At 39.2% G+C, this 24,389-nt stretch overlaps 1 protein-coding gene across 1 annotated transcript in view; it reads right to left on the reverse strand.

Annotated features, from left to right (window-relative positions):
• NPY (neuropeptide Y) overlaps window positions 1–24,389 on the reverse strand; it is a 74,335-nt gene that overhangs the window by 10,542 nt on the left and 39,404 nt on the right. Inside the window, exon 3 of the mRNA XM_085631538.1 lies at window positions 10,889–10,969. Within this exon, the coding sequence (XP_085487664.1) occupies window positions 10,889–10,969 (81 nt within the window). The remainder of the gene's footprint in view (window positions 1–10,888; window positions 10,970–24,389) is intronic.

Below are 24,389 nucleotides of genomic sequence, written 5' to 3' on the forward strand. Positions count from 1 at the left end.
TTTTTCTTAAGAAGGGGAAACCCCCACAAGAGAGAGGGTCTTATAGACCTATATCATTAATCAATGCCGATGCAAAGATTTTTGCAAAGATACTAGCAACAAGGCTGGCGTCACTAATGCCACAGATGGTTTCACCATTTCAACACGGGTTTATCCCCAAACGGGATACTACCGCACACATTAATACTGCTATATCGGCATTTGATGTTGCTAGGACGTATCCCACCCCACTCGGAATGATCCTTTTAGATGCGGAGAAAGCTTTCGATCGCGTGGGGTGGGACTTTCTCTGGGCAGCCTTGGTTGCATTCGGCATAAAAGGTCAGTACTTAAAATGGGTTAAATCCCTATATGATCAACCAAGGGGTAAAGTATGCTATTCAGGACTGTGCTCACCTATCTTTCCAATTGAACGCGGCACTCGACAAGGGTGCCCTCTGTCTCCTCTGCTATTTGCTTTAGCAATAGAACCCTTTTTGATTGCATTGCACAAACAAGAGATGATTGTACCGTTCAAAAATGGTCTTAATGCATTAAAAATAACTGCTTACGCAGATGATGTAGCGGTTTTCTCTACAAATGTCCCTGAAGCTATATCAGGTATAGGTATTGAAGCAGATAAATATGGTATGGCATCAGGGTATAGGTTAAATATCAGCAAAACACAAATAATTACAAATTTTACTTCACTAACACCAATAGATGGAATATGTAATGTGGCAACATATCTTGGGGTAAAAATATCTTCTAGTATTGATTCAATAATTGCACTCAACTACGAACCTTTATTAAAAGAAACTTCTCTTCTTCTTAAGAAATGGCACAAACTTCCAATGGGGATTTTGGGGCGAATTAACTTAATTAAAATGAAGATCTTACCCAGATTTCTTTATCTTTTTCGGTCCATACCCTTAAGAGTATGTAACACTTACTTTAGCAGACTGGAGGGCATCATCAGCAGCTTCATATGGGGGTATAAGAAAGCACGGCGGGCGATATCTTTGCTCAAACTCCCCTATGACCAAGGTGGACTCGGGCTACCAGACTTTAAATTATATTATTGGGCTGCTTTTTTAACTCGTTTTCGTAGCCTACTTATTTCTGACAAATGTCTTTATTTTCACAAATTTACATTAGGGGATGACGCTACTATGTTTCTGTACAGACTTAATGACCCCAACTACTTTAAACGAGTACGGTTCAAGACGATTCGGGACACAGTGAGCATCTGGCGATCTATTCTTGTTAGGAATAACATCTCCCTATTTCACACCAAAACACCACTCTGGTATAACCCAGGGTTGCCAGGTGTTTTTCACGATCTAGCTACTTCTATGCTCTCGGATAATGGCATAAATAATTTGGGAGATTTGTATGACCATACTGGATTTTTTGATTTTGAAAAGTTAAAGATGATGAATAAAGTACCAGAAAGGGCGTGGTTTAAATATAATCAGATCAAAGATTATATTACCCATAGCATAGGCCTTGATAGTATATCTGAATCCGAAATCTGGACCTGTATGTATAGGGATTCTGACAAGGCACTGATCAGGTGTGGTTATAAGACTTTCTCTATCTTAAATAAGGATGATATTAGTAAGGTGGCAGAAAAGTGGAGCACAAAGTTGGGTGTGAATGTAACATCAGACTTAATAACTTCCTCATTAAATAGCCTAAATAATGCAGTTCAATCATCTAGTCTGAAGTTACAGCTGTTTAAAACTGTGTTTCAATTGTATTACTCACCAGACAGGATACTAAAATGGGCTTTTAATAATGATCTGAACGATCCGAATGACCGTACAAAATGTCCTAAATGTGCACTTAAGGGGGCAAACATTGTTCACATGTTTTTTTCATGCCCCGAGCTATCCATTTTCTGGAAGGATGTAGTTGGTGTTATCTCGACTAAATTGGCTAGGCCCATTATACTTACGCCATTGGATATTTTGATCGGAGTTGTTGGGGTAAAAAATAGATCTCGTGATTTGATGAATATACTTTTCACATGTGCTAGATTAACTATTGCCAGGGCCTGGATACAAAGCCATCCCCCCACGGTCATGGAATGGTGGCTTCTGGTTAAAGACATTTACGATATGGAAAACACTTTAGCGATGACTAAGGGACTGAGGCAAAAACGAAAGATACAGGAAATTTGGGGAGTAATTATGTCTTAACAATTTAACGGAAATATTGCTTTTCAGTACTGTTTTTGATTGATGCTTTATCTTATATGAGTTAACTGACATTGTTTATATATGTAGCTGATGTTACTCATGATGCTAATAAAAAATTAAAAAAAAAAAAAAAAAAAAAAAAATACCCAAACAGAAAATTATCTGCTAGATTCAACTCTTGAACTTGAATAAACTTATTTTAAAGGATCGAGATTTTCAGTTAGCTGAATCTGAATTTAATGTTATATGCCTGAATGAAGACACACATAGTGACCAAAAACCAGGTATCGACAAGATATTCACTGAATGCAGAGCCTATATGCATTGACATCAACAGTTAGTCCAGTATCAGTGGCAATGCACAAAAACTTCACATTTTTCGCCACCTATCAGCTAAGCAACAACAAGGAAATTTATTCTGGTAAACCCCAGGACAGTTTGTTTCTAGTAACATTTTACTCAATCTATTCTCCCAATTCAAAACACAAGGATGTTCTGTACACAGCACTTAATAGAAACCTGTTTTACGTAGGTATTTGAACTATAGAGATGAAGGCACAGCTCAATAAGTCACTCACTAGCAATGTCGGCATGGACCAAGAGATGACAAAGAGCAATTGACAGTCTTGGGCCACTTTTAGGTTTTTTGACTGCAGCATCAAAACCTATTCTTTTTTGTATTTACAGTGAATCTACTCACAGATGTAAACATAATCATTAGCTCTTTATTGCTAAAAGTCAGTCACAAAGGATACAGTTGGCTGGATAATAATCTCTAACATCGCACAAGAAATGATCAATCTTTCAGTCAGGCACCATGAGGGAAGGCTTGTGCCTGGAAACTGACAAAACATCACTTTGCTATATGTGACAGAATCAAACTTAAATATCTTAATAGAAACAAATGGTTTGATTTAGCATCTGACACTTGTAATAGGGCGGACATGATATCCATTGTGTTTATGATAGAGTACCCATCTGCCAAAGTCTAATTCCGGCACAGAGTCTCAAAAAGCCTGAACACAGATGCTTTAAAGGTGATTTTCAGAAACACTATGGGGTAGATTACAATGCTGTTCGGAAAGGATCCGAATCGGATTCGAGTTTGCCGAATTAGTTTTGGAAGCCTTGTTTCTGACCGATTCGGAAACCTTTCTGAACGACCTATTACAATGTTTGTACTTTCTGAATCGGTTGCGAATCCGAACCGGATGGCATTCAGAAAGTCTGAGTTGTGCAGAGCTGAATCATGTCTGTCTATGGGCCGCGTTTCTGAATGACTCCGATGCTTTCTGACCAAGCGATTACAATGTCAGAAAGGCTAGGGCTGATCTTTTTTTTTTTAATCTGAAATAACTGTTTAAGTAATATTCTATGCTAACGGTGGATTTTTGTAGAGCGCACCTGTCTGGTTAGAGTGAATATAGCACCCTTGAATTTGGGTGTCTGAATATTTTTGTGACTGTATCGCTTATGGCTTTTACTCTATAATTATTTTGTTGGGGAGTGCGTTAACCTTTTGGTGATTATTATATAACAATTGATGGTATAAATTGCTTTCTTTATAGGGAGTAGTCCAAAAATTTATGGAATATTGGTATTTTAATACTGATCATGTACTGTGCATATTTGGTCAAAAGGTGGGAAGCAACATTTAACAGTGCCATCCTTTAAACAAATGGATGATTATTCTACAGTGAGATTTCTGGCTGTGGTAAAAATATGGTTTTTTTTATCATTGTGTGGGCTGTTATATCCTTTCTTGGTGAGTGCAATGGGGTATATTTATTTATTTGTGAGTTTTATGTAGCGCAAACTTGACCTGAAGGTATCAGAGCGCTTTCATAAAGTAAGCATAGCAATTATAACATAAGGTACATAGTGGGCTCATAGAAATATACATTGTGATGGTAAAAATAAGCACAATGATAATAACATGAGGTACATGGGGGTACCTACATATATATGTAGTAGTGGTAAAAATGGACGATATGAATAGTAATGGTAAAGATAAGCACAACAATAATAACATGAGGTAAAAATAAGCACAACAATAATAACATGAGGTACATAAAGGGTACATAAACATATATATAGTAGAGGTAAAAATGCGAATGGTCTACCCCGGGAAAAAGGAACAGATAGCAGCACATATTGAAGTTACATAAAACGCAGAAACAAATACACAGTAACAATTGTCTAGGAGAGTCCGAAGGACAGTAGGATACATGAGAGTAGAAAGTACTGAGGTAGATATCAAAATGGAGTAGCCAGGGAGAGGGAGAGTAGATGCATAAATTAGCTTGAGGTAGTGAAATCACATGGCATTTAGTGCTAGAGTTCATGACAACTTGGCACTTTCCGAAGTAGGAACGAAATCAGTAATACGAGATAAAAAGAGAGACAATAAAAATATATAGTACTCCTGGGACAGTGGGAGTATATAAGCAGAATAGCAGCAGTACCCGAGTTAGATAAAAGTGTAAACATAGCTGTACATATCAACCGTAAAACAAAGAGGAGTACAATCAGCAATGTACATAAAAGAAATGAGGTAGTTAAGGAGGGAGAATGAAGAGTAGGAGGACTAGTTTAGAGTGGGAGGACTAGTGGCACAGTGATCCCCAAGATAGCGATATGTAGAATAACGAAGGGGGTGAAGTGAAGCATAGGTCTAAGATTCTGGCAATTTACAGCTGGCAAAATAGAGGGCGGGGTGAACCAGGAAGTGGAGGCGAGGCCAAGCCTTCAGCTAGAGAGGAATTTGTTGAATAGGAAATGTTTGCTTCTTTCTTGAAGAGGGATGTGGAGGGGTTACATCTGATCTCGGTGGGAAGAGAGTTCCAGATATTAGGGACCACTCCGGAGAAGGAACGGCAGTAAATTTTCTTTTTCTTTAATTTTTGTGGCTTGAGCCGTAAGGAGCCTGTGCTTCTGGCGGATCTGTTCCCACCCAAAAGGGTCAATTTCTGGGCCAGATAGTAAGGGGTGTTGTGGTGCAACTCTTTATGAGTCATGCAAGCAATTTTGAGATGCATGCTGGCCTCAAGTGGCAGCCAATTCAGCACACGTAGGTCACATATTAATGCTTGTATATGTTTTGGTGCTATTGTTGCATGTGTCTCTTCTCTCCTCTGCCTTTATATTGCTTGTTTCAGATTAGGCAATGCTGGTATCTGCCTATTGCTTGGGGATGTATTCGGCAGGTGTATTCTTTAACAATAATGCATTGGGAGCTGTTGTTGACTCTTTAAAGACTTGAATGATATTGTGCATCTCAATCTCGTATGTGGAGTGTGGTTATGGTCTCTAATACTTTTATCGCATTGTTAATGTTGATGGCCCTCTCGTAACATCTAGAGTAATATTTGTTGCATTTACACTGACTACGCTCGTTTGTGGTGTTCTTCATACTTTTGGTCACATTTACTATGTTTTGGCACAACCCAGCAAAGCAACTTAAAATGCTGCGCTGCACTGCATCAGAGGATGAGAGAAGAACAGTGCCATAGCTATGAAGAGCTGGTGCTGTTTTTTTCTCCCCCAGTGCTGATGCACTCTAGGGTGCCATGTGCCAATGGACACACCATTGCACCATAGTGAAATGACTTCTGTTCTGACAAGCATAGGTTTTGTACTGGAAGAGAGGCTTCCAGTAATTCATTGATCTACAGCTAGATGTAGACATATGTGCCTCCACCCCCTCAAGAGAAGGCATTGAGACTCCTATGACTAAACTGATGATCAAAAAGGTACTAATAGTGAGTTTCTGCCTTATTTCCCTGTTCAAAGTTACAGGGCTCTCAGAGCCCTGTCTTCTTAAGAAAATGTGTTTTAAAAAATAATACTTATTTTTGATTTTAAAATATTAAAATATATTAGACTAAACTCTATTCACTTAGGACTACCACAGTAACAAGAGACAATAGAGCTGCAATAAAACTTAAACTATGAATACATGTTATGTATTTTTTAAGTGAATTAAAGTTAAATATACATTTTCTCCCCCTCCTGTTACATCATCATTGCTGTTGAATGTATCACAATCTTGAATTCAAGTTATAAGTTATTCACTGTCATTTGTTGTTGAAATAAAAAATATAATTCCTCATTTACTTTATTTAAGTGTTATTCTCTGTATTAAAAAAATAACACTTCCTGATTTTTACATTTTAAAATATTTAACTATAATAATATTCAAATAAATGTAAATAATTTTCAATGTAAAATATTATTTAATTTAACTCATTGTATATGCTTTCCTATGTGTTGGTGTTATTGCCTACTTCCAATGAATTCCATGGGAGTGTGTTGCAGACCGGTGGTTGCCATATGTGATGGTTGGCTTATTCCAAGGCCGTTAATCACAAAAAAATACTCTAGTTGACCGTAGTCAGAGTGGTTATTATATTATCCGTGTCAAAAGACAGAGAAGAAGACGAGGGAGAAGACTGGGGCCTCTCTAGTGAAAGGTTGTGCTAAACACAATCTTGTGTCAGGGAGAGAACACTAATCGCTTGGTCAGAAAGCATCGGAGTCATTCAGAAACGCGGCCCATAGACAGACATGATTCAGCTCTGCACAACTCAGACTTTCTGAATGCCATCCGGTTCGGATTCGGAACTGATTCAGAAAGTACAAACATTGTAATAGGTCGTTCAGAAAGGTTTCCGAATCGGTCAGAAACAAGGCTTCCAAAACTAATTCGGCAAACTCGAATCCGATTCGGATCCTTTCCGAACAGCATTGTAATCTACCCCATAGTGTTTCTGAAAATCATCTTTAAAGCATCTGTGTTCAGGCTTTTTGAGACTCTGTGCCCGAATTAGACTTTGGCAGATGGGTACTCTATCATAAACACAATGGATATCATGTCCGCCCTATTACAAGTGTCAGATGCTAAATCAAACCATTTGTTTCTATTAAGATATTTAAGTTTGATTCTGTCACATATAGCAAAGTGATGTTTTGTCAGTTTCCAGGCACAAGCCTTCCCTCATGGTGCCTGACTGAAAGATTGATCATTTCTTGTGCGATGTTAGAGATTATTATCCAGCCAACTGTATCCTTTGTGACTGACTTTTAGCAATAAAGAGCTAATGATTATGTTTACATCTGTGAATAGATTCACTGTAAATACAAAAAAGAATAGGTTTTGATGCTGCAGTCAAAAAACCTAAAAGTGGCCCAAGACTGTCAATTGCTCTTTGTCATCTCTTGGTCCATGCCGACATTGCTAGTGAGTGACTTATTGAGCTGTGCCTTCATCTCTATAGTTCAAATACCTACGTAGAACAGGTTTCTACTAAGTGCTGTGTACAGAACATCCTTGTGTTTTGAATTGGGAGAACAGATTGAGTAAAATGTTACTAGAAACAAACTGTCCTGGGGTTTACCAGAATAAATTTCCTTGTTGTTGCTTAGCTGATAGGTGGCGAAAAATGTGAAGTTTTTGTGCATTGCCACTGATACTGGACTAACTGTTGATGTCAATGCATATCATTACTTAATGCCATCATCATAACTTACCAATTGCGGGAGGGCTGCGCGTTACTCATAGGACCGGAGCGATAATGTGGGTGGTCCTATAATTGGTATTAAAAAAGGTGATGGTAGTAGTGAGGGAAGGGTGGGAAAGGAACTAGGGGTGGATCCCCCGGTATCGTAGACAGTGTATGCTAGGGCGTGCGGACACTGAGAGTGCCGATGGGCTTGCTAATGTATCTACTTCAATTGAAGTTCTCACCCGGCATTTCAACCTGCTGTGGTTCCGGTCCTCGGCTCGTGCGATTAGCGAGACGCGAGGCCGGGTTTTTAAACATGTTTTTAGCGCGGAAGGGGATGCGGATGAAGTACGCTGACTCCGTGATACCCGGAAGTGACGCTAATACGTCGTGACGCGTGCGTAGGGAGCGTCCCCGGGAATTGTGGGGATTGTAGTTAGCGCTAAGTGTTTGATTTGCTCAAAGCTACTGTGGCCATTTAAGATGTAACAGGATGTGGGACATCACCATAACACGTTGTTGGAGTGTCCTTAGGGTGGAAAATAAAGCGAGTCGCCACGATTGAAAAGCGGTCCTCACATATGAAAATTAATCATAATGAGTGTAGAGATGTTTTAAACAATAAGCAAAGTTGATTTGGTGATTAAAATCATACTTATGAGTACCGGAAGTGGAAAGTACATAATGTCTAAAATTGCCATGTGTGTTCAGCACGAGCCCGACGCAGTGAGGTCTCTGGAGTCTTCATGGTGTAAAAAGAGATTGAGAGTTTTTTTGGACTCCTGCATAGGGCAGATTGCGCATATGCATGTCTGGAGGATTCCTAAGGATATATATATAGGTGTGTTTGAAATACATATGTATATATATCTCAATACATAGTCTCTAGGAGAGGCTCATTTTTATATTGTAATACTGATGTAAGGAGGTGTGAAAGGAATGTCCTAATCATTTGTTGAGTTGGCTCCATGGGATAATGTCGTTTAGTCCGGTCTCATAAGTCTTCAGACGGTAAACCCAACGTTGTTCCTTGTCTAGGAGTCTTTTTTGTAGATTAACACTACCTTTTTCTTTCTCAATCACTGTCCATCTTATATCAGTGTCTTTATGGTGTTGCTCCACGTAATGTGCTGTGAGTCTGGTCGCTGTGACAGCCCTCCTGATGGTACTCCTGTGTTTGCTTATACAGATCTTGACCTTGCGGCTAGTCATGCCTACAAAGAGTAGGTCACATGGGCATTTAATGAGGTAAATGACTGACTCCGTATTGCAGTTGGTATGGGACCTTTGTTCCCATAGGGTGTGAGGGCCTAAGTCAATACTCTTGGTGGGTTCAGTGAATGCACACACTACACATGACCCACACGGGAAGTGGCCAGTGACCGGCAGGGTGTTCCACAACGTCACTTGGTTGTCACTCTTAGGTTTGTATGTGTCTGTGTGAACAAGGGAGCCTTTTAGACTCCTGTTTTTCTTAAATGAGAACATGGGTTTCTCATATGTCAGTTTTGTTTATGTAAGTATAGACCATTTCTTATTGATTATTTTTTTCACTTCATTCGAAGAGGAGTTGAAGGTGGTAACGCAAATCATTTGTCGTGGTTGGATTCTTTCCTGGGTCTCCAAGAGGGCCTCTCTGGGGGTGTTTCGTGCTCTCTTTTTGGCGCCCTTAATGATTTTGGTCAGATAGTTTTTTTGTCTTAGTTTCTCCGTAATTATCTGGGCTTCTTTTCTGTAGTCACGGAGTTCTGAGCAGTTCCTACGAATGCGTAGGAACTGTCCTACCGGTAGGTTCTCCCTGAGAGCCCGTGTGTGTGCGCTGTCAAACCTTAACAGGCTGTTCTTATTGGTGGGTTTAGTGTAGAGGGAACTGCTCAATGTCCCAGGCTTGGCAGGAGTACATTTGAGCCTGATTTGTCAGTAATATTATAGTAGTAGATTTAAATGTGTATTTTGCAAACTGAAATTGTTTTACTCTCATGTGCATCTGTGTTTTGTATTACCATGTCCTTCGTTATACCCCTCACTCAATTTGCCTTAACCTCATCCATTTTGCCTTAACCTCATCCATTTAGAAGTATGTACTTTCAATTTTCCAACCACTCCCCCAGTCCATCTAATGTTTGTTATGACTCAGGGGCAGAGAAATCAGTACAGAAAAGATTTGCAAATAATTTATACTTTATACAGAAAAGGTCTACTTTGTTATTTAAAGCACTAGCAAACTTTAAGAATATATTCCCAGGCTCTCGACAGGTGCTTCCTTTCAAATACTCTGGATTAAAAGCCTTGAATTAGCATCCCATTCATACCTTTACCCTGTCCATCTGATATTTATTTATAATATTGATGCACATTTTGTACCCACACATGTACTGAGTTCTCTCATCTCACTTTCATTGACCTTTGATTCCCAAGTGTGGCACACGATTAGCCATATGACTGTGACTTACGATCATTGCTAAAAGAACTGTGACTTTACCTTGTGTAAATCATTTTTATATACACAGATTTCATATACACCAAATTTTGTAGGTAAAGAGATAGTATGGGGCTGATTATGATGTCGGAAGGATTACAACTGACCGACTGTTGGTTGCAGTCCTCCCGGCATCTGCCCCTGCATTCCGTCCGCCGCAGTACAATGCGGCGGGTGGAGGCATCAGGTGTAGAGACTGTCCGCTGATGTACTGACGGGCTCCTTGAGCCCGTCGGAGCATGAGAAAGACACCATAATCCCCTAATGACGGCGCTGCCAGCTTCACCTTCGCCATCGGGATTATAATGTAATTTTCCGACAGCCTTTCCATGACGGCCTTTCTGACATGGAAAGGCTGTTGGAAAATGACATCCCCTTGGCTCTCCGCTCTAGGGCCTGGTGGGCACCTAAACATGCTTTTGGAGCTTGTGCTGTGGGCCTTTTCTGCCAGCTGCACAAGCTGCCATAGCAAAATGGATGTTTCCGAACGCCCTATGGGAGGTCCGATCCAAATTGTGAGGTCGGAACTGCCGAGCTTAGGTTGGGCGACATCATAATGAGGTCCTATATTGTAATCTCATTCCCCAGTCTATATTTTAATTTCCTTTGAAAAAAATCCATAGTCATATGAAGCTTTAATGTGTATCCCAGTTAGAAATGCAAAAAAAGTTTTGCAGAGTTGCGCAACTTCTAATATGACAAGAGAAAATTCTATATCTTACCTGGTTCTGGGTAGATTTTCTGTGCTTTCCCTCCACCAAACATCAGATAGCGCTGTCTCTGGATTGGACCTTTTACCGTATCTGTGGTATCAAAGAACAAATGTACATGGAAAGTTTAAAATGTTCACCAAACTTAAAATTACATTTATTGAGTGACCATGAAAACACATCCTAATGATACAAATATCTCCAATCTTTATGTTTTATTAACTCCATCATGTGTTTACGCTTTTAATAAATATATGTAATCAGCATGGAGAGGCATGTAATTCTTTGTATAAGTTAAGATAAATATATAAGATGTTTGTTTTCTCTTCATTAATGATCAACATAAAACATAACTCACATTAGAATGTTCGACAATTTTAAATAACAGGAGACATCAAAACCAAAGGATTTATAAGCAGGAAACTAGCAAATTATAGAAAGAACAGCTAATTGGATTGTGATTACATAGCAAAACACAGATATTCAATGTCATTAAAATATAGTTTTGTAGCTTTAGAATGCCTATATTTGTTCCTGAAGTTCTGGTAGGAACAATTTTTGGATGATTTTATTGTCCAACTATTTTAATGGTAGAATTAGCTGGTTTAAATACTGTGTAATTCATTACATTATTATAATCTAAGTATGGAATGTTATTTGTGCATCTTCATGCATGAATTTTTGGAGTTCAATATGAAATATGTAAGGTTGTATTATCAGAGATGAGATGTCTTCATGTATAATTGTTTTTAATAGTGTTTATTGGTTTTCAATTTAGTTTACACAGTCCCAAAAACAGTGGGAGTTATGCATAATGTTATACGATGACATATTACAATGTAACGACTGATGTGTTTGGTACAGTCATAGGATTTGTAGGATGTCTCCAATGGTTCCACATAACACTTTTAACATAACTTAGAACATATTGAGCATCTGTCGTGCATCTGAAGGACTGTCTTGATGTTCTAATAAGGTTGACCATAGCATTATATAAGTGTTAGAGCGTTGTTGTACTTTGTGGATAGTGGGTGTCAAGATGATCATGCCTGCGCGTAAGCGGGGATTATTGGTCGATCTGTTCTTGTTAGTTTCTGGGTATTGCTAGATTGTGTGTGCATCCGTAGTGGGTGGGAAGATGGCTAGGGGATGGAGGAAGGGGAAAAGCTGATGTCAGCGTGGATGTAGTCAACGAGGGGAAAGCGGTTGCTGATAAGTATTATGTCTTCATATATCATTTATAAAAATAAGCTGAAGAACCTTGAATTAAAGAACTTTGTAACAAAAGAAAACAGAGGAGTATAATGGAATACTTCTAACATCAAGCAAAAAAAGGCCAATTGCTCATATGATTCATTATTGACATATCGTTGCTGTATTCTGTTGAACATAGATTTCAAATTATTTTATAGCCTCTTGTGTGATTAAGGTAAGCCTTAGTGGTGAGTAATACCTATTACAAATCACATCCCCAGTCTATAGTATGCCCCCCCACACCTCTCCCATATCTTGTCATGCTCCTGTGGACAGCCTCAGGCCATGTAAACAGACTTTTCAAGTTCAACGCATCAGTCCACTCCCGCACTCTACCATGGCCAGGGCACTGGGGGAGTTCAGTCGCTGAGCAATGTCCCGCTTAGCCACTAATGTGGTGACACCCACAAACGTGCTGTCAGCCCATCTAGTCAACCATTCCCAACAGGGCCACCCTAGAGGTCAGGTCAAGGTCCACTCCAGGACCTTGGAGAGCTTGCTGTTCACCCGCTGCCAATATATGGAAAGGGTCAGGCAGACCTAAACAACGTGGTAGAAATTGGGCAGGGCCTCTGAACAGTGAAAAATGACCAGCCAGGTGCAAACGTAAAGGGGCAAGGTAAGTAGTATGCAGATAATTCGGTTGAATCAGTCAAAGGCGAGTAGAAATAGCCAGCATGCACGGGCCTTCCTCCAATGCGCCTCATCAAGCTCACCAACCCAACCTTCCTAGCTGAGTCGGAGCTTTTCAAAATTGTGTGGAGCATCCCTAATAAGTGACCAATAAACCTTGGAAATTGCAGCTCTACTCATGTGGCCAATCAACTTGACCTCAAGGGGACTAAATTCCGATATCTCAGTGTCTGGAGGGATATCAGCTAGAATAGCCTGGTGTAGCTACTAATATTTATGGAATTGTGTTTGACTGAGCTCATAGCGATCTTCCAGTTCCTGGAAGGACAAAATGTTCCCCCTTCAAACATCTCCAAGGACCAAGATGTTGATCATGTCCCATTTGGAAAATCCCTTTAAGCCTAAACACTCAGGGAAGAACTCAACAGCACCACAAGATCTTAGTACCATCCTAGCTCTATCATTAGCCCCAGCTAGTCAACACCATTCAGTAGAAAACACATCCAGAATAATAAAATTGTGACACAACGACGGGGCTCCTGGCCCAAATGGCATCCCGCAGCCCATCTTTAGGAGTGATCCCGATTATTGGGCAACTCCGTTGGCGGGCCTTTATAATGAGATCGGTACAACAAATACCCTTCCCATGAGCTGGAAAAGGTCAATCAACAACCCGATCTTCAATGGAGGTGACAGGTCAGACACGGCTAATTACAGGCTACTTGCAGTAATAGATGTCAAAGCCAAATATTATGCATCATTAATCCTAGAGGACCTGTAGAATGGTCCAACACAAACAGGCTGATTCCATTCAACCAAACAGGATTTCATAAAGGATGTGGCACAACAACAAATATTTTAGCCCTGGCCACAAACGCAGATAAGTGCAAATGCCTGCAAAGAAAACTACAACTATGTTTTATAGACTTTAAAGCTGCGTTCGAACGTGTGAACCGTGGTCTGTTATGGAGTAAACTAAAGCAATTGGGTCTCCTGGAAACAATACTAAGACCCATAATACAATTGTACACATGCACATGGGTCCATGTGAAAATAGCAAACGGTACAAAATTGTCCTGGGGAATACAAACAGAGATCGGATTAAAACAAAGCTGTGTATTAGCCCCCAATTTATTCAATCTATTTATGGCAGATCTCTCACCACGATTGGACCAGGTTAATTCACATCATCCACGCCTTCCTACACTGCCCATAACGCATCTTTCATATGCTGACGACATAGTCCTGCTTAGTTTAACCAGAATTGGCCTACAAAGAGCACTCAATGAGCTACTAATGTTCGCCAAGACTAACGCCTTGGAAATTAACATCACAAAAACCAAAAATATGTCAATTAAGAATTGCCCGCGACATAAATATAATTTCAAGCTGGGAGAAACGAGCCTTGGAATAGTTAGTACATACAAATAACTGGGGATTTACATAGACAACAGATTAAATTTCCAATTTCAGAAACAATATCTCGAAAAAAAAAGGAAATGGCCTTATTTATGCATTCTGTGCCCTTGCAAAAAAATTACAGGGTACATCCTTTAAGTCGCTAATAGCAGTGATGGCTGCAAAACTATTACTGACAGTAACTTATGCGAGCATAGCCTTAAATGGCAAGGATGTAAAACTCCTAGACTCGCTGCAAACAAAGACGTATAAAAAAAGTCTTTAGTCTACCTCAGAATGCATCCCCGGCTCAGGTCCGATTGGAATTCGGCCTTATCCAACAGGAGATAGGGAAAAAATATGCTGCAATTAAACCCTGGTCATACTTTGGCAGAGCCGATCCAATATTTTACATGATGCCCTGTGGCGAGCCCAGGAAGATGATCCAAGTTCAAGTTACGGCAAATTCCTGAAAACTGCACTGAAGGAAACCAACACAACTGAACTCTGGGCTCAGAACCTCTACTTTCAAGTCTTCCGCAGAGAGATAAAACAAAGCGGCCAAGCTTCAATCATTATTAGAAGACAAACACAATTTAGCTAAAAGGTCCCATGCTTGGATGGTTCTTCAATCTTTTACATCATCACGACCAGCGGAATACCTCAGTACAACATATTCACCTCATTTGAAAGAAAAGCTAATGGCGATTAGATTTGGGGTATTACTGAGTTTGGCCCATCAACCTGCATGGAAGTATAAAGGTGTCAAAACATGTGGCCTATGTGGTGCAGCAGGGCAAGATTTCATTCACTTCATCTGTGTCTGCCCCTTCTTAAAATCAAACGAGTGTTGCTTCTAAAAAAAGCTTTTAATGATAGGGGCATTTGAAGTTGCAGATCGGCCATCATTAAAGGACTTGGTACAACAGACCCTCAATTGACTTGTAAGCTGATGAAATTTTTATTACTTATGAAAAAATCAAATGACCGAAGGAATTAGACACTGCCAGTCCAGTAATGTCCAGTAACCCAATTGAAATTCTAAATGCTAAATGTTTTTAATGCTAATATCTGATGAAATACCAATTCCGTCAACAACTTTATGATAAGGAATCATGCTTCGTTTTTAATTGTTAACATGATAAGGATTCTGCATTTTGCTTTTAGCATAAAATAGTAACTTTGTTTTTTGTTTTTTTAAAACATTTTTTATGTCTGTAAATTGTTGAATCTCTTTTTCTATCATGATATTGTTATGGTTTTTATTAACTTAAAAAATAAAGTATTGAACCCTCTAAGCCAGCTGTGTGGTGAAGCCAGCAGTGAGGTGATGCCGGCGCCCACTCCACAGAAGAGTCATGCCAGTCAACGTACCATTCCAGCATACAAATTGTGACACAAAACGGCAGCAAAGGAAGATCACGTGAGTGATGTCAGGGAGGTTGCCGGGTATCGGAGTGCCATACAACAGATCCACAATGCGGTCGAAACTCAGAGGAAAGTCCCCCTCGGTATGTTCGATCATCCCACCCATCGCTAAGCCAGTCATTGATCACAATCAATCGGGAGGCCTGATAGTAATGAAAGTCCACCATCCGCGGCTCACCATCATGTGGAGATTGTCGACCGTTGGGAAACGCTACACAGGAGTGACCTCCTGGCCATAGAAAGGAGCGAATGATGGAATTAAACACACAAAACCAGCTTGGAGGTATCAGTAATGGGAAATGTTGAAATACGAAGAGGAAGCAGGGGAGAATCATCATTTTGAAAAGGGTGATGCGGCCCATCAAATGCAGAGGAAGCTGCGACCACTTCTGTGTGTCGCTTTTCATTTTGGACTCCAGCGGGGTCAAATTGAGATGCCTCGTGAGGTAAGGAAGTAAGGAGATATGAAACCCAGGTACTTGGAGGATAGATGTCTCAACAGGATACTGGAGTGCCCAAGAAGAGTGCTGGAGTTGCTTCCAAAGAGAACTAATAAAGACTTGGATGTGGTCACCCAGAGATCTCTCCAAACAGTGAAAGGGGTACACCTATTACAGTTTCATAGTTGGGCGTCATATTTGATATCTAGGCAATACCTTATTATCTGCTTCAGATTAGACACAACAAAATGTAACATTTGCTATGGCACTTGTAGATGCTGAAAAGGAATTTGATTAGGTTTACAATAAATGTATTTGGGTTGTATTATGAAAATGTCAGTTTTGAGATATAATTATAAAAGGCATTCAATTCTCATATTGCAAAGCAAAATTAAAGTGGGTGGCTAATGAAATCTTTCAAAGAGCATTTTGATTACTAGGGTCATCATACAGGCCTATCCCTGCTGCCTGCCCTTTCAACTAGTACACAGAACCATTTGCAGAAATTATTATTAGGAATGAGGCCCAATAAAAAAAAGCTTTCAAGTAATGAGACCACGCTCAAAATTGCAATACATGAGGATGCTACATAATTATACATAATTATAATTGCAAGCTCTAAATCAGACAATCCCCTTCAGTAAATCAAAAGTTTGAAAGGTTGTGGATAGCCAGATAAATGGGCATACATTGATAAATGTGAAATGGAATACTAATGAATGAGAGTAAACACAGAGAAGAAATTCAAATACCTATAAAAAGATTAGTCTGCACTTTGAGAATTTTTTAAGTAAATGTATGCTCTTCTTAAAATATGAAAATAAAATAGTTTAGTAAAATAAGTCATCCTTCCCCAAAGTCCTGATTTGTGTCACATGCTACTGATAATGATATCAGAAACATTTTGAAAGGGTGGACTAATGGCCATCAAACTGAAACATATTGGACTAAATATGAAATAGGAGGAAAATTTGAGATGATTAGTCGTAAATATGAACCTACTAGCAAAGAGAAACAAATCCGTAATATTTTTATATGGAACCATGGTGTAAGTATTAAAATAATTTTCTTTAAATTCTCTCATTCGGTGTTCGTTTTCTGATAGAAGAAGTGGATAAAAGATGTGGTGGATTTATATCAATTGAATCATACCTATTAGAAAAGTGTGCTTGTTTTTTTCCATTTTTTGTATTATCTATTATCAGGAAGCTATTCAAAGTCATGGGAAAACTATAAAAGTGAAATTAAAGATCCAATGAATTGCAGACATGCCAGAAGAATTGCAAATGTTCCTTAGAAGAATGACAACAATTACCTAATCAGGATAACATTTTCTCTTTATTAGCGGGAGATGTACACATTGGAGAAAATAAACAAGGAAGGGCATAACTGAGAAACAGGATCAAAATTGTTGGACAACATCTTTCGACTTTGCTTAAGGGTGAATTAAGAAAATTAACATACTTAAGTTCACCCAGAAGAGAAAAAGACAGACAAAGAAAGGATCATAGGAAAATAGGAAAACATGACAGATGCATTTAAGTCAAACTGCTTTTGGGAAAACTCTTGCAACAAAAGCATACAATGATTATTGATTTCATTGCTTTGAAATCACAGTGTTTAAAAATAAATGTGCCATACAAAGGGGATGTACCCTGTGCGTCTGTCCAGAGGAGGCCTACTAATTTTTTAGGCTGAAATGCACCTTCACATCTAACCCCTAAAAGAAATGGATTATATATATATTTACACACACACACACACCAAAGAGGATCTGTAAATTGCTCCCAAACAGGATACAAGGGATCTGGGCCTGATTTAGAGTTTGGTGGATGGGATACTCAGTCACAAGGAGTATTCCATTCACCAAACTCTAAATCAGGTCATCTGCCTTTATCTTGGGTGATTTATTTTCTTTTTTAAGAATCCAAAGCACTTAAGTATGAGAATGATTTAATGTTGGATGAAAATATGAAATAAAACATATTTGTGTGAATTAAACACACGTTGCTATGCAATATAATGATGGTTGGTGAGAGGGAGAGACAGAGGAGGTTCATGAATAAATAATGTTTGAGTTTGAATAAAGTTATTTAGTACCTGCAAATAATATGCGGTCATCCAACAAATATACATAATCTATCCATTAGGAGATCTATTGTCATCATATTGTATATTTCTCCTAATTCCTTATGGGTCCACAGAATTGCCAATCTTGTTGTAATGCATGACACCACAGATATAGCTGAGGAGTGCAAAACTATACTGTGCCACAGGTGTCTTCAGAGATTTACCAGATTAACAAAACATGCCTCCAAGCTTATGGCAAGCTACATCACAGGGGATCAGAGACGCTTAGCAAACTTATATGGCTCTCGCTTCACCTACCAGAGGGCATCTGTAGACCAAATGAAGGTGTCACAGAGACAGACAATTAAGGACTGCACAGATATGAGAGTGGTTACAGCAGTGCTTACTTAGTGCCAGTGTTTGGCAACAGTACTAATTTTTAAACACTGCCACTTGTTTAAGAGTACATCACATGGCGGAGCTCTTAGCCTTTTGTTTTTTTTTAGGAGAACACATAGTATGCAGTTTTTAGCAATTCAACATACTAAAGAAATGGTACACCTAGCACTTCCATGCCATCTCTACAGCTTGGGTGACCTGAAATGGTCCACAATGTCACACTGGACAGCAGTGGAAGGAGTTATTGGTGATTTCAGCAGCAGTAGAATACCTTGAGCCCTGGCGCCTAGATTTTCTTTGAAAAATTAATCACTGCGTTGCTGTAGAGGAAAGACCAACGGAGCACCTTAGAAAATCATAGTTACTGTCCCTTAATGTCCAACCACTACAAAGCTAGTGGCTGGCCAGAAGAAGGACCATTTCCATCATTGTAATTCTAGGTCTCCATCATTGGTAGCCCTAATCTTCTTCATATGCACTAAATATTTCTGCATGTGCACAGGATCTCTGCACATGCATTCTGAAACAAAAGTCTCTTTCAGAATTCCAAAAGAAACATGATTATCTTTATTTTATTTCATACCCACATTATAATAACTCTTAATTTAAAGCACAACAGTACTCTTTTGTTTACTTTAACTCCAATTTTAAAAGCAAAAAGGAAACTAAAAGAAAAAAGGTGCGATGCGCCTAGGAGAATAACTAGTGAGAAGTGTCCACAAACCTTAGTTCATTTTATACAGGAAAGAAATAGAATCATAATTTCATCAGATAAGAGAAAGGACCAAAATGTAATTTTCTACGACGGGGGCTTATGCACATGGAAATGTATGTTGGGAATCCAGGAAAAAGTCAAGACAAGAAGAACCAAATGTTCTAACTTGTTCTGTCTTGAATCATTAATTTTGCTTTCAGATCCAGGGTGGATGTGTTCAATTTACAACTGTACTCTTTTAGAACCTCTACCCATTTTAATTTTAATAAATTAGGCACCTTTTAAATACCATTTCTCACCTGAAGCAAATCAACGTTTTGTTTAGCTAGTACTAATCAAGAGTTCCATTTCTGTGTGGAATTCTTGCTGGTGTGTTCTTGAATCGGTTATCATAGTCAGTTAGCATTATGGTTTAGCACCCAAATTCCTTTTGATAAAGGTTGCCGAGGTGGAAAGTTATTGCTGAGATTTGATTCTCCAGTGTGATTGTAAGCAAAAGAAGTTAGTCTTAAGGTTTTACCAGCTGCTGGATTCTCCCTTTCTTTTCTTCTGTTGCCTCTGGCTGTGACAGAAAAACTTCTGCTTTTGTCTATACCCAGGATATTCTCTAGAAGATTTCCTAAACTGAGATTTTAGGAATCGTCTTGTCTTCTGTTCCAGTACAGATTTGAAGATTTCAGCTCCCATCTTCGTTCTCATGACTACATCTTTACTATAATAGCCAAATAAAGTAGCACACAAGACTACCAGATCATGAAAGGGCCAACCAATTGGTGGCATCTAAGCATCAGAGCAGAAGATATTCTTATGGAGAATCTAAGGAGTGCACATTACCTGCCAAGTGTGCTGCTTCTTTTGTAAAATTAATGGTTTCATGGAAAACAAATTCTTCTCTTTAATTCAGTTTTTGAGATGCTCTTACCCATACATGGTGAGGTAGTCTGTCAGTTGTTTGATGGACATATATGGACCTATCATATCTTCCGAAAATCCCATGGTTTTTGCAGATCTTATAAAGTTAGATAGGGATGATTGGTTTCTGGCAATATTCATTTACCTGTTTGACTTGTCTGGGGGAGCTGTGGGACTGTCATGCCTACACAGGGAGTTTACTTGAAGCAGCAAGTGTCAAGAAGTTGTTCTTATTATGTAGTGAGGTAGGTCGCATGCAGCGTATCTGGGAGTCATCACAGCCTGGATTGGACTGCACTGATATTATCAAAGTTGCAGTAATACAGAGGGGTGTTCCATGACTTACAAGGGGCAACTGGACTGCAGAGTCCTGCATCAGAGGAAAAATGTCAAACTTTGGTTTCTTCTGTGCATGCCTTGTAAATATCATGAGTTTGAAGAAAGGGGCATGGCCAAATATTAAGAAGCACCATTTTCAATATGATGTCCTGTCCAGGGATCTCTGCCTGAGGTATCCAATTCAAGATGAAGTTCAGTCATCACATGAAGTCATTTTCTGTTTGAATCATTATATACTCACACACGCACGCACACACGCATACACACCCCCACACACACACTCCCCCATCTCTGTCCCCCTATAACTGACAACACATGCACTCCAACGCCATAACATGCTGTTGTGCATTATTCCTGCATGACAAACACTCAAAGCTTTTCGGCCTGACAGCCTTGCTCATGGGACAAAGAAGTCAGGCTGAAACGTGTTGGGTGTTTCTCTTGCCTGAATCAATACATAACAGGATATGGTGGCTTCGGAGTGCACCTTTATTCTGTTAAATGGTGACAGAGATTTTGAATATTTGATGCTGGGCTCCTTGCACCCGTTCGTCTGCACCACACTCGTTGGGTGTTCCAGGAGAAGGGAGGAATTAATTTGGAGGACATATATGTGTATTTGATTTGGAGGACATATATATGTATAAAAGTGTATGCATGTGTGTGTCTCTCTCTCTCTCTTTCTCTCTCTCTTTCTCTCTCTCTCTCTCTCTCTATTATCTACTGGCGGTCGCTAGTAGATAGTTATAGTTAGGACCGAGTTCCCATAGGAAATCTGAAAATTCTATTTTGAATAACTTTGGCGCCGGTTGACTTATCTTCGTCAAATTTTCAAAACTAATGGGGCGCTCCGCTCAGCTCCTACTCTGAAAGTCTCGGGGTGATTCGTCAAGCGGGGGCTGAGAAAAAAGGGGGGTCCCAAAACGCGTTTTCCCCATGCATTTTCCCATAGGACCTTTAGTCGAAGGTACAGCCCGAACGGCTGAACAGAATTACTTGAAATTTGGCAAAGAGGTAGTCCTCAGGTCAGGCATGTGCCTTTTGCATATATGGCGTCAATCTGTTCAGTAGTTCCTGAGAAAATCAAAAGTAAAATCACATATATATCTGGGCGGAGCCTAACCACACATCTCACCGTGAGATCTGATTGGCTGTCAGCACTTCATCCAAGAAGTGTTGGCAGCCATCTTGGGACCAATATACATGATAGCACCTCATTAAAAAGCATTGCAGTTAATAGAAGGTTTTAAGACTTTAGTTACATTATAAATCATTTGTTGATGGTACCATACTCATTTTAGGAATTGTGGTGTGTTCTATGGTGATTTTACCATGTGAAAAAGCCTTCTGCTGTGATATCATGAATCATGTTTGAGAGAAAACTATCTTCTCATGCTGGAAGGTGATCTATAAGCTAAACTGAGAGCATATTTTCTGTAAATTCACATTATCTTTCTCAGTCATGTGAGAATGAAGTCTGACATTCTCAGTAAAACATGTACATCCAACAAGGGCAGAGACTGTCAGTTGATTCCTTTGTGTTCTACTGCAGCTTCCCAGACTGTTCTAAAGAACAACTAGAGCGCTAACAGTCCTATTTATGACAAACGTATGGCACACCTGAAGCCATCTTGGTTGGAATAAAGTGGTAACTCTTAAAATATTTAATGTAAAAAGGAACAAAACAAGGGTGTTCATTTTGCCATAGAAAGTATGATTAGTGCTGCAGAAAGATAAATTAGGGCACATTTTGAGTGACTTCTCAAATCCACTTCTATTTCATTAAAAAATTCTGACATGCAGACTGAAACATGCACTTTCAATACCAGCAGCAGACTTCCCTGGTGAGCAGTAGCTTTACTACAGTGATATAATAAGCAACTAGAGTGCTAACATTCTGAATTTATGGCAAATGTGTGACACATCTGAATGCCTTCTTGATGGAATCAAAGTAAAAAACTGAAAGTATTTCCTACTGAAGAGACTGTAGTAAATGAGGAAATTAGGAAAAATCATAACAGATAAGTCTCCCAAAATGGCCAACAGAGACAAAAGAGCGCAAATGTAGCCCAAATATCACCCAGATGTAGCCCAAGTATAGCCCAATGACAGAATGTCCCAGAGTGTTCTAACGAACAACTAGAGCGCTAACAGTCTTACTTATGACAAAAGTATGGCACACCTGAAGCCATCTTGATTGGAATAAAGTGGTAACACTTAAAACATTTAATTTACAAAGGAACCAAATGAGGGGCTTCATTTTGCCATAGAAATTATGATTGATGCTGCAGAAATAACAATTAGGGCACATTTTGACTTCTCAAACCCTCTTCTATTTCATAAAAGAATTCTGACATGCAGACTGAAACATGCACTTTGAATACCAGCAGCAGACTTCCCTGGTGAGCAGTAGCTTTACTACAGTGATCTAATGAGCAACTAGAGTGCTAACATTCAGAATTTATGGCAAATGTGTGACACATCTGAATGCCTTCTTGATGAAACCAAAGTAAAAAACTGAAAGTATTTCCTACTGAGGAGACTGCAGGAAATTAGGAAACTTCATAACAAATAAATCTCCCAAGATGGCCACCAGAGACAAAAGAGCCCAAATGTAGCCCAAATATCACCCAGATGTAGCCCAAGTATAGCCCAATGACAGAATGTCCCAGAGTGTTCTAGCGAACAACTAGAGCGCTAACAGTCTTACTTATGACAAAAGAATGGCACACCTGAAGCCATCTTGATTGGAATAAAGTGGCAACACTTAAAACATTTAATTTACAAAGGAACAAAATGAGGGGGTTCATTTTGCCATAGAAATTATGATTAGTTCTGCAGAAAGAAAAATTAGGGCACATTTTGACTTCTCAAATCCTCTTCTATTTCATAAAACAATTCTGACATGCAGACTGAAACATGCACTTTGAATACCAGCAGCAGACTTCCCTGGTGAGCAGCAGTTTTACTACAGTGATCTAATGAGCAACTAGAGTGCTAACATTCAGAATTTATGGCAAATGTGTGACACATCTGAATGCCTTCTTGATGGAACCAAAATAAAAAACTGAAAGTATTCCCACTGAGGAGACTGCAGTAAATAAGGAAATTAGGAAACTTCATAACAAATAAATCTCCAAGATGGCCACCAGAGACAGAAGAGCCCAAATGTAGCCCAAATATCACCCAGATGTAGCCCAAGTATAGCCCAATGACAGAATGTCCCAGACTGTTCTTAAGAACAACTAGAGCGCTTACTGTCTTACTTATGACAAAAGTATGGCACACCTGAAGCCATCTTGATTGGAATTAACTGGTAACACTTAAAACATTTAATTTAAAAAGGAACACAATGAGGGGGTTTATTTTGCCATAGAAATTATGATTAGTGCTGAAGAAAGAAAAATTAGGGCACATTTTGACTTCTCAAACCCTCTTCTATTTCATAAAAGAATTCTGACATGCAGACTGAAACATGCACTTTTAATACCAGCAGCAGACTTCCGTGGTGAGCAGTAGCTTTACTACAGTGATCTAATGAGCAACTAGAGTGCTAACATTCAGAATTTATGGCAAATGTGTGACATATCTGAATACCTTCTTGATGGAATCAAAGTAAAAAACTGAAAACAACCTACTGAGGAGACTGCAGTAAATGAGGAAATTAGGAAACTTCATAACAAATAAATCTCCCAAGATGACCACCAGAGACAAAAGAGCCCAAATGCAGCACAAATATCACCCAGATGTAGCCCACATGTAGCCCAATGACAGAAGTGTGCAAAACACTTATTTTTTGTGTATTTGCAGTTTTATATAGTACAGACTTGTCAGGTATTGGAGTGCTTTACATGAGCATTGGTTACATCACACAAGATCAAATTCATTTTGGTTGTAGACATGGGGAGATTAAATGATTTGACCA

The sequence above is a fragment of the Triturus cristatus genome, chromosome 10 (assembly GCF_964204655.1).
Source record: "Triturus cristatus chromosome 10, aTriCri1.1, whole genome shotgun sequence".
Classification (NCBI taxonomy): domain Eukaryota; kingdom Metazoa; phylum Chordata; class Amphibia; order Caudata; family Salamandridae; genus Triturus; species Triturus cristatus.